General features: G+C 34.5%; 1 protein-coding gene across 4 annotated transcripts in view; it reads right to left on the bottom strand.

Moving 5' to 3' along the window:
* The window catches only part of LOC125680948 (uncharacterized), a 27235-nt gene that overhangs the window by 9873 nt on the left and 4862 nt on the right, over positions 1-12500 (bottom strand). For 3 of the 4 annotated variants that reach the window (XR_007372106.2, XR_007372108.2, XR_007372107.2), the window contains exons 2-5: positions 11332-11484; positions 9229-9352; positions 5357-5545; positions 2403-2614 (exon numbers count right to left, since the gene is read on the bottom strand). Coding sequence is in view for 1 of the 4 variants with exons in the window: in XM_048920799.2 (XP_048776756.2) it covers positions 2417-2614; positions 5357-5545; positions 9229-9352; positions 11332-11484 (664 nt within the window). In the remaining 3 variants the exon portion in view is untranslated. Of the gene's footprint in view, positions 2615-5356; positions 5546-9228; positions 9353-11331; positions 11485-12500 lie in introns of all 4 variants that reach the window. The other variant, XM_048920799.2, reaches the window with a different exon arrangement.

Here is a 12500-nt window from a genome sequence, read left to right as displayed (position 1 = left end):
ATAGGGAACATCTTCATTCCATGGGTAGTCCATATATATGATATGGTGACGGTAGGTGGAAAGGATAATGCTTTAGAGCCCGGAAACCATTGCGTCTACAGACGGACGGACAACCCGATTCCAGTATACCCCCCCCCCCCCCCCAACTTGTTGCGGGGGGGTATAATAATGGATTTCATGGACGAATTCATTCCAACAGATGACACTTCCAGACTGCAACATCCATCATCATCACCCCATGCTATAGCACTGGATGAGATTTATGATGGAGTCTTTCGTTCGCACAGGTATGAAATTGGGAAATTCCACCTCGGAAACAACATTCGCAGGCTAGGACGAGGCTGTGCAAAGTCCTAGACAGCAAATCTTACCCCCAAGGTGGAATTTTCCTATCCCTAACGAGTAAATAATGAAGGACTATTTTTTCTCTCACATTTTAATTCGACCAACAGAAAGAACAGTCGACAATGGTTTACACTTTATCTGTAAATTAAAAAAAACTGATGCCTTCAATCAAAAACCTATATCAAATCAAATTTCAAAGAATGCAATGCAAAATATTTTATGATTTCATGAAAGGTGAAGATAACAAACAGTCCATGTAACGTAAATCATAGAAAATACATGATGCCATAATCACTGAGGTTGTAGCTGTGTAAGACAAAAAAAATCTCACATGGGTAAAGTCGATTTCACACTGGTGATTATGTGAGAAAATGACATATATTTTTATCAATCTTCAATTCAAAAGGATTTCGGTACACATTATGAGATATCTTTAATACAGGAATGGTAATTTTCTTTTTACTTAATCAGGCATTCTTATGTCTTTCTCTTTTCTGAAAGCAATTAGTTATTTCAAAATCTATCTTTAAAAGCATTCATCTTTCTTCAAGCATGGTGATGGAAAACCTAACTGCACACATGCTCAAGAAATGTTCCTGTCTGTGTATGAATCCGAATTTAATCCTGCATAAGGATTTACTCATCTTAACTTTTCGAACTACTCTCCAACTTTGAAAGGTATACAAGTTAATAGTGATATTGGTCTCCTTAAAATTTGGTAGAGTGAGAAAAATGCATAAACAAGATACACTGTATAGGGATCATGGTGGGTGTGACCAGTCAACAAGGGATGCTTACTCTCCATAGGCACCTGATTCCACCTCTGATGTGTCCAGCAGTTCGTGTTTGTCAAAATCTTTATGGGATTTGTGAGATTGATCACTGTTCAACTTTGTTATCTTCACTTTTTCAAGCTGATCAACATGCAATTAATTCCACAATAATGCTAGGAGTACCTTGATAATCATTAACATTAACTGAATTTCACATTGAAACTCAATCAGGGTTATGCTATAAAAGGGTAAATCAACGAAAAGATTTCAATTTCATAAGTCCTGTAAAGAATCTTTTTTAAAAAATTCAGAACATGACAAAACGGGGCCCTGGAGTTACCAGAAGGGGTAAAATGTCTCGGAGTATGTAAGCATTTCTTGTTGACTGTCATGAGCCCTCAATCTTAATAGGAAAATTGAGTAATCCGTAATCAAAATCAGTGTGTAAATGACAGCCTAAGAATTGGTATGAAACACGTCACAAATCACTCGACTTACTGATAGGTTATTATTTCAAATAAAATCATAATAACGACTATTGAATATGCAAAGTGCTATTTCTTTTAAAAGAGTATTTGCAGCAATAACTACATGTAGGAATGTCTCACACCTTTAAAACTGGTTTGATCCGGTTACAAATGATATACAAGACCATGTGAATATTGACATTACAGGAAATTTCCAAATACAGAAGTTTTAACTTCCAAATGTAGAAATGGTGTCAAAGGTCAAAAAGTTAACAGCTCTTCTATCTTTGTGACACATTGATCAATCATATGATATTATGTATTTTCGTCCATGTTATGTAAATAATTTATGAAGGATATGAAAATAAACAATAAAATGTCTTTCTTTGTTATGCTAAAAGGGAGATAACAGTTGTAATCTGTGCAAAATTTCTGCACTTATTGCAGCCGTTGTTACCCTTTTAACACAACAAAAAAAAGCATTTTATTGTTTAAGTAACACTCAGCAAGCTAAATACATGTACCATTTCAACTAATCAAGTAAAAATTTAACCCAAATTGATTAAACAAAGAGACTCATATGAACAGCTTCCTTAACAAAACAGATAAAAGGCATCATGTGGTCATATCATATGATAATCATAATTGACCCTTTTGTTTTGAATCTTGGTTGAAATACCATTAAAAGACAAACACGATATCTTTTGAAAATCATATGAGAGCAAACTTGATTCCCTTTTTCATAAGAATCATATGAGAATCACATATGTTGTGAAATTGATGGGGTACACCAAAATCATCTTATACATGAACCAACCTGATAACAACTGATTAAGGAAATTCTTTCTCACAGATGAGTTCAAGTAGTTTCTTCATGTCCAGAAAGGTTTGAATGCAATCAATTCTCCCCTCTTTTTGTAGAATATTGTACTGTTCACTAAATGTTACTGTGGCTCCTGTTTTCAAATTATATCCACTGCTCAAGCACCGATAGTAGCTATCGTCTGCTTCAAGTGTAGAGATGGTCACCTGAAAGAAAAGACATTCCTTATTCACACCATTTTTTGTGCTTGTTTAATTATGAAATTTGATTATTATCTTGACATTGATTATGAACTACAATTATTTTATGAAAATATTTTAAAACATTTTCTTTAAAGAATGAGGGTGAAATAATGAAGTGTTCAATTACATACACCTGTAAACCATACAAGATCACGGCAAACATGCATACAAAGAATTAAATAACTGTATCATATTTTTGTTCTCACTTGTATTTGTTTTGTTTGTTTGTTTGTTTCACAGAGAGAGAGAGAGAGAGAGAGAGAGAGAGAGAGAGAGAGAGAGAGAGAGTTTGGGTTTATATAATTAATTGAATAAAGTCCAGAGTAATTTCTGGATTAGCAGAACTTACTCTTTCCAGCATATGGAAAACATTATTTATGAAAAATGTTCATCAAGAAAAAAAGGAGGAAAAGAAAAACACTGTAACCACTGATAAAATCAAAGTACAGAATGTACTACTGAAAGTTGAACTTTTAAAATATTCAATGGAAAGACATGAAAGAATGGTGACCTGGCATTAAACCACAAATACCATAACATTTCAAAGTTATATCTTACAAAAGGAAATAGTGACTCAGCTAATTAAAAAAAAATATAGAAAAAATAACAACTTGAATTGCGCTATACTCATTAAATTGTGTATGTAGATATTTTGTGTTAAGAAATGAAATCAATGTTGAATCTGCTCTCAAGCGACTGTCACTTTTAACCTTTAACCCCTCTAATCTAAAATGAACTTGTCCTTTGCCAAAGTGTAGTTTAAAATGATAGCTCAAAATAAGGATTACACTTTCTGTTCATAAAGACCATCATAATCGGTGAGAAAACTTTTCAAGTAAGATATTTTTTACTGTATCAATATTTCCTGCTTTTCTATTTTACTGTTGCATGTCATCTTCACAAGTCAAGGGTTATTGATTCGTTACCTCGCAGTAACCCTTGACATCAGTCGCTATATAAAAGTTGGGCTCATTAGACCATTACGCAATCCACTATAAAAGCATCCAACGAAATCACTGCATCTTGTTTAGTGTACAAGGATACAAATGACGCGATTTCATACTGCTGTATTGATAAACACGTTCAGTTGTAACATTTATACCACTAATTACGTTTATTGATAGTAGATCAAGTTTGGAAACTTTTCCTTTAACGATTGAAATAGCCAAAACCGAAGGTATCAAAACACGTGTTTTTATTTGAATCTCTCGCTTCGCGTTGTTATAAAGAGAACTGCATTCTCATTGGTTCCCACTCTTTTGTGGAAACAATCAGAACGAGCCCATCTTTTTGATAGTCACTGATGTCAAGGGTTAGTGCGAGGTAACAAATCTATAACCCTTGACTTGTGAAGATGGTTGCATGTAAACATAAGATGAGAAGTGCTATACTGTCTTCGGCGGATCCATATACAAGATAACAAGCATATGTTTGTTAGGGTATGAGTAAATCGCCCCACACAGAAGGCTGAGTTATAATCCATATAGAATTATGGCATGGTTACAGAGTGACAACAAAGGGAGGTCACAGTTCAACTATCAAAAATCTTTTATATGAGTAGATCTGGAGCACATGGTACTTTTTTAAAAATATTTTTATCTTTTTGCCTCAAGTATCATCCATTCATTTCACTCTGAATATTATTCAAATTTACTAAAATTCTAAGAAAATTGCTATAAAGATAAATAGCAATTTTGCATTGGTTAAATGTTGTCTAGCTATTAATATAAAGGTATCATTAATCAAAATTACTTCAAACAAAAGGGGAAAAAATACTGGAATGAAATGCTGATCCTCATTCATATACATGGATATCATAAACTGACATGAAAAACGCCAATCTAATTAAGGTGGCTCACTACACCCAGAAATAGTTTCTCAAATCAGTATGAATTGATTTAATTATGAAAGATATGATGATATAAAATAAGTATATATGCCCAAAAGGCAAAAAATATAGAAATCTGGATAAAAACATGATTTTCAAAAAAATTATTTCAACACATATGAATAAAAGACTCTGGGGTATTTGAACTCGAGATCTGCGGTTCACCAACCCAATGCTTTAACCACTGAGCTGCGATGATAGACAAACAAATTGATCGATACAAATAATTTCACAAAACTTTTAAATCACCATCTTGTGATGTGGTGTCATACAGAGTATAAGCTTTAGTGTAGTGAGCTACCTTAAAATTAGACTAGTAAATCTGCTCCTCTATTATATACCCCAGCCATATTCAGAAAGGGACAAAAAATTCTTCATTGCTTTGAAACTGAGCCAACTGCCAAATAAGAAATAGTGAGGTCAAGGTCACAGGGATGGTCAAAGTCAAAAAATAATGCCACAGTTGAATAGCTACCACTATTATGTATCAGTGTAAGTTTTCATAAAAATATTGTCAATAGTTGCTTTGAAACTGAGCTAAACACCAGATATGGAAAAGTGAGGTCAAAAGAAAAGTCAAGGTAAAAAAAAATATTGATGCAGTTGAATAGGTAATACCAATATATATCGGCATGTAACATTTGATGAAAATGTCTTGAATATTTACTTTGAAACTGACTTTGAAACCGAGTTAAACACAAAGTATGATGAAAGGACGGATGGAAGGACAGAAGACGGACATGACATGCACAATATGCCCCAACCATATTCACAGCAGGACATAAAAATTATGGAATATTCAGATTTTTTATATTTACTTTTGTTCCTTGGACTAGAATCCCAAAAATTCCTTTATTTCCAAATAAGGAATGAGGAAGACCACATAAGGTCTGTCCGACATGTTGACCTAGTAATTCCGACCCAATTTGATGTGGCTTGTCTGTTCTCTCCCTGCTTTGCAATGCTCTGGTTGTTGTATCTTTTTCATCTTGGTAGAATTTTTTCACCTGTGATAAAACATCAAAGTATTACATTGTATTAATGCATGAACTTACCTCAATGTTGTCTTCAACAGGATAAGGCAATGGCACAAGCAAATTAATGATAATATTAAAATACATTGGTAAAGATAGACAGTACTGTAATTTAATGGTAAAATGTCATATATTGTATCATTATCATACTAATATTTTTTATATCATTTTCCAACATAGTGCTTGTGGAGAGATAGAGAGAGATGCAATTATTTTCAAATGAGATGTTTACCCCATTTTTGCAAAATGTTACATTTACTTTGTATTTCATTCTATAAAGAGTTAATAAATGGTTGATTCAAATTTCATGAAATTTGATAAATATCCCTGCACATTGAAAGCGTACACATCAATGAGCAATGAGCTGTGCAGGGGCTTACATGGAAAGTCAGACAGGAGGAGACAGGTTAGATCTAACAAAATACATGCATGTCAAAATAATGTAAAAATTTCTTCAGCATAAAAGTTTTCTATATGATTTTCTTCCACTTTATGTTCTGATATAAAAATCAAGGCTGAAATATTTTCCCTCCCAGAGATTCACTGGACTTAGACCTAATTAAATCTGTTTTATTTCACAGGAAATTATAGAGAGAGAGAGAGAGAGAGAGAGAGAGAGAGAGAGAGAGAGAGAGAGAGAGAGAACTACAAACATACAAACAATTAATGAAAAACTCCAATTATGGGTTTCCCAGAATACACCATAAATATATTCCTATAACATATCATTCATTTTTTACAATAAAATTTTAAACTACTTAGTATTTCCTTAAACTCTTTAATCGACTATGATACAAGGGTATATGATTTCTTTCCCTCAGAATAAATATATTGTTTTGCTTTATGTAGTCAGACCTTTTTAGAGCTTACGAAGCATTATATTTTATTGAAAAGTTTTTTTTTATATATCAGGTCTTCACTCAATTTTCTGACGGCAAAGTATAAAAGATTTCAGTCTGATTTTAATCAGACTGAAAAGATTTTTGTTTAGTTGTTTTGATCCAGCAACTAAAAAAATGGAGAGTGGACACACAAAATAAAATTAAAGGCCTGAAAACTCTGAGAGTCAACTCACATGTGATTTTAAGAACAGGATCAAGTCCGAAAACTGTCCATTCTGTGAGAGAAAGAACTGTTCAAGACAAGAAGGGCCGAGAATATTTTTTTCTCTCTCACAGAATGGACAGTTTGAAAACTTTATCCTATACTTAAAACATTTTGTCTGTTGTTAACTTAAGAAAACTGTCCTAGGTTACGTTTAATATGCTTTTTCTATTATTATGTAACACACTTGATTGCCTGGAGACTGAGTGGCATTGCAAAACACAACAACAAAAGGGCAATGATAGCTCGCTTAATTTCTGACTACTTCCCTTGTAAACTTTCGTGAGTGAAGACGTCCTCATCGGATGGAGAAAGTGTATTTCTAACTCAATCAAACCTCCTGAAATTGACGGATTCCTCCTGCATTATCAAAGAGATACGACAAAAACGACTCCGATGGCTTGGACACGTCTTGAGAATGGATGGAACAACAATACGAAAAAGGGCTCTACGTTAGACACCACCAGGCAAAAGACCAAGGGGAAGACCAAAAACAACCTGGCGAAAGACGGTCGAAAATGAGCTAAAGAGTCTTAACTTAACTTAGGGAGAAGCAGAGACAAAAGCAAAAAACAGAGCTGAGTGACATACTAGACATGGAAAAAGTAAGTCAGACCATAGCCAAAATTTTATCTAAATCTTGATTTGCTCTCCAATGTTTCTGAGGATTGTGGAAGCTAGAGTTTGAAAAAGATGTGGTTCCTGTCCTAAAGATGATTCCGTTTGTAGTGCATCTTGTGGGATCAAAATCAGGAGATATGTCTTTCTCATTTAAATCTTGATCCAAAAAGAGGATGTGTTGTTGGATATATTTTCAAACATTCATGGAATAGATTCATGTACAAACTGTGTGAAAAGGGAGAAAGATTTTGTTTGTTAAAGAAAACTTCTTAGAATATAACCTAGTTTGTCGACCAATCAGATTTCAAGAAGTTGTTCATTAAGTGGCTCACTTATTCATTAAGAATTCCCAACAGAGAGATATCACGTGACTGACTGTGATTGGCTATTTGAAAATAAATTTTATGACATTGTAAATGTTCCCAGCCAATGAAAAACTAGGTTACATTCTAAGCCAGTTAGAGTATATTAAGTGAAATCTTATTGGATAAGAAGGGGCTCGCTCACTAACGTTCGCTCCGCCCCTTCTTATCCATTAAGATTTCACTTAATATACTCTAACTTATACTTGGTGTACATGTTGTGAAATCATTATGTAACATGTCATTTTGCACTGGATTTGTCTCATCTTCAACTCAAGGATGATATATTGATGAAAACTTACAAATGTTTGATATTTTTATGTGTAAATGTGTATTAAAAATTGAAAACCTGTACATTAAGTTACCTGTAATTGTACATTAAGTTGAAAAAAAATGTCCATAAGTTAATAATCGACAGTTTTGTCAACTTAATGTACAGTTACAGGTGACTTAATGTACTGTTTTTAAATACCCAAATCTATTATGCTATATAATGTACAAAAAAAAGATTACATAAGAGAAATGTTTTAAGTATAAGTTAGAGTATATTAAGTGAAATCTTAATGGATAAGAAGGGGCGGAGCGAACGTTAGTGAGCGAGCCCCTTCTTATCCATTAAGATTTCACTTAATATACTCTAACTGGCTTAGAATGTAACCTAGTTTTTCATTGGCTGGGAACATTTACAATGTCATAAAATTTATTTTCAAATAGCCAATCACAGTCAGTCACGTGATATCTCTCTGTTGGGAATTCTTAATGAATAAGTGAGCCACTTAATGAACAACTTCTTGAAATCTGATTGGTCGACAAACTAGGTTATATTCTAATTGCAGATATGGTTTATCAGCATTAAAATGCGTCAGCCTTCCTAATACTTATTGAAATTTTTGGAAATAAATTGTGCCTACCGTATATACTCGCCTATAAGATGGTTGTATAGTTTTTAGGTTATTTAGGAGGGAATTGCCATTGACCCATTTATATAAGTCGGTCCAACTTTTTCAAGAGTGGTTGGCAATTTCAAATCAATGCTCTAATGTTTTTACCTGTGTTTCAAATAATATTTTGAGAAATGTGCCAATATTTGATATTTTTCTCCCAACAAATCAATTTCATATCAATACTCTTATGTATATATCCGTGTTCCAATAATTATGTTTTGGGATATGACATCAATATTTCATTTTTATTCTCAACAAATTAAACAGTTACTATTTTGTTTATTTCGTCCATGTTTTTGTTGTTTAAAAAATACTAAGCTATACATTACGCCATCCAGAAAAATACTAATCTTCTTAGGACACTCCTATAAGTCGAACATAGAGTTTTTGGACCAAAATTTAACTCCCAAAAATCTTACTTATAGGTGAGTATATATGGTATTATTATCTAAAACATTTAAAGGAATCATTACGTAAATCTTAAGGAAATGGATGGACAGATGGACCCTGCTAAAATAACTCCCTCATTTGCTAAAACCAGTGGACAAACCAGCAATTATCATCTTGTTTTTCCAATTCACTGACTTTCATTTTTTTTTTTTTTCATAAAAAGATATTTTCTCACTTCTATTACAGCACAAACTCTTTCCTCCTCAGTTGTTGGATGACATAACACTCCATCTGGTATAGCAACATATTTGTTGTCATTTCCAGTGTCAAGTGTATACCTTTCCACATTAGAACCAGCCCTGAAAATATGATAATCATTAATAAAGCATCTGCCAATACCACCAACAAGAGGCTCATGGGCCACATCACTCACCTTGACAGCATTTCAAACTTTAAAACAAATGATAAACGAGATGTTTGTAAAACATATGCCCTCATGGTGCAAAATTGAAAACGGTTATACACATGCATCATTTAATTGATAGTAGTATCACCAATTCAAAATATTAAGCAGACAATATCTTCCTATGTTAGGAGTGGATTGACCATGTGACCTAAAAATCAATAGGGGTCATCTTCTCCTTATGCTGTACCAGTGTACCAAGTTTGGTGTCAATCAAGCAAATAATTCTTAAAATATAGGAGACAATATATTACTATGTCCAGTTTAACCCTTGACCTTTGACCATGTGACATCAAAATCAATAGGGGTCATTTTCTCCTAAAGATGTACCAGTGTACCAAGATTGATGTTTGTCAAGCAAAGGTTTCTCAAGATATTGGGTGGACAGTATATTCCTATTCCAGTTTGACCCTTGACCTTTGACCATGTGACCTCAAAATTAATAGGGGTCATCTTCTCCTGAAGATCCACCAGTGTATCCACTTTGATGTCTGTCAAGCAAAGGGTTCTCAAAACACTCAGCAGACAGTATATTCCTATGCCCAGTGACCCTTGACCTCTGACCATGTGACCTCAAAATCAATAGAGGTCGTCTTCTTTTGAAGATGCACCAGTGTACCAAGTTTGACGTCTGTCAAGCAAAAGGTTTCTCAAGATATTAGGCAGACAGTATATTCCTTTTCCAGTTTGACCCTTGACCTTTGACCATGTGACATCAAAATTAATAGGGGTCATCTTCTCCTGAAGATCCACCAGTGTATCCACTTTGATGTCTGTCAAGCAAAGGGTTCTCAAAACACTCAGCAGACAGTATATTCCTATGTCCAGTTTGACCCTTGACCTCTGACCATGTGACCTCAAAATCAATAAAGGTTGTCTTCTTTTGAAGATGCACCAGTGTACCAAGTTTGACGTCTGTCAAGCAAAGGTTTCTCAAGATATTGGGTGGACAGTATATTCCTATTCCAGTTTGACCCTTGACCTTTGACCATGTGACCTCAAAATTAATAGGGGTCATCTTCTCCTGAAGATCCACCAGTGTATCCACTTTGATGTCTGTCAAGCAAAGGGTTCTCAAAACACTCAGCAGACAGTATATTCCTATGTCCAGTTTGACCCTTGACCTCTGACCATGTGACCTCAAAATCAATAAAGGTTGTCTTCTTTTGAAGATGCACCAGTGTACCAAGTTTGACGTCTGTCAAGCAAAAGGTTTCTCAAGATATTGGGCGGACAGTATATTCCTATTCCAGTTTGACCCTTGACCTTTGACCATGTGACCTCAAAATCAATAGGGGTCATCTTCTCCTGAAGATCCACCAGTGTACCAAGTCTGACATCTGTCAAGCAAAAGGTTCTCAAGATATTAAGCAGACAGTGTCTTTCTATGTCCAGAGTAGATTGACCCTTGACCTTTGGACCTGAAAAATAATAGGGGTCCTTTTCTACAGTAACTCATAACCAACCCACAAAAGAAATATCATTGCAATCAAAGGAATGGTTCTCAAGATATTGAGCGGACAACATGTGGTCTACCAACCAACCAACCGACCGACAGGTGCAAAGCAATATGCCCCTCTTCTTTGAAAGGGGGGGGGGGCATATTAAGCAAAATTTTGTTTTGTACACAAACACATTTTACAGAGAAATAAAATTTTAAAGGTTACCAGCTTACTACTAATCTTTCATTACACAATCATCATCTACCTACCCCTTAGAAGAAATCTCTTCTTTTATTTGAATACACTTCCCTTTACTTTTAGAATAAATTCATATATAAAAATACATTCACATGAAAATACTGGTTAAAGAGGTTCGCGTCTGAGATTTGGAGTAATATCATTTTTCCCCATAGCATATCTTTAAGATACCTACATAATATGTAAATTGAACACTTCAGCAAACAAAACAAACAGCTCTTGGAACATCCCCTCTGAAATCTCTTTATCCTGATTTTGGCACTTCCTCACCATGTGCATTAACTGCCAGATAACTTTTTGAAGCTTTCTTGAGATGTCCTTTAAAATTCTGAAAACAATTCACATAAATAATTTAACAAGATGTACTGTGAGCAATGCTCACTAAGAATACCCCCCCCACCCCCCACCCCCCCCCCCCCCCCCCACCCCAATCTCCCAAAGGGTGTTGTTAATAGGTATAAATTACCTCTTTCCTGAGTGTAAAAATATGGTATGCCTTTGTAGAAGAAAATGGAAGATATAGTCCGAACACAAATCCATGACATAAACCTATAATTTTGACCTTGAGATCAAAGGTCAAGGTCATAAAGGGGTCATGAATGTACATGACACATAGTCTCATGGTGATACACCCATGTCTTATGGTATGACTATGTCAAAACCCAAACTTCTGCCAGAGTTTGCTTACAAACCAAACTCTTCCAGTTAGGCATTATGGGATAGCGTTTTTGTGTGACGTCATTGTAGAATGACGAAAAACATAATGTCAAATGTAAATAACTTTCAAAACAAGAACGTAAACATCAAGTTCATTACTTTACACAATAATTTGAACAGAGTCTCCCTAATTTTTAATGATCTTTTGATCATTTTATGTTTAAAATAAAATCCATACTTTTATATTAATGCTCTTAATGTCAATATCTTTAAACTTTTAACTACGAACTACTTCTTTAGTGTTATTTGCCTGCGTGATAATCGTGGACTCACAATATACAAATCTGTATATTGTACTGCGTCACATAGGAGAGGTATATTCGTAGGTGACGTAATGAGGCCTCGACGGGGAGTTTGTGTCAAAACCCTATAATCAATTTTGACCTTGTGGTCAAAGTTCAAGGTCATATAGAGGTCATGAAGGTACTTGACACATCGTCTCATGGTGATACACTCATGTGTCAAATATGATATGCCTATGTCAAAGAACAAAGAAGTCATGGCCCTGACACGAATCCATTGTAAAAACCTTTAATTTTGACCTTGAGGTCAAGGTCATATGGAGGTCATGAAGGTACATGACACATCATCTCAAGGTGATACACTCATGTGTCAAATATGGTATGC

This window comes from Ostrea edulis, chromosome 2 (assembly GCF_947568905.1).
Source record: "Ostrea edulis chromosome 2, xbOstEdul1.1, whole genome shotgun sequence".
NCBI lineage: Eukaryota > Metazoa > Mollusca > Bivalvia > Ostreida > Ostreidae > Ostrea > Ostrea edulis.
This window is presented reverse-complemented; position numbering and strand designations above follow the sequence as displayed.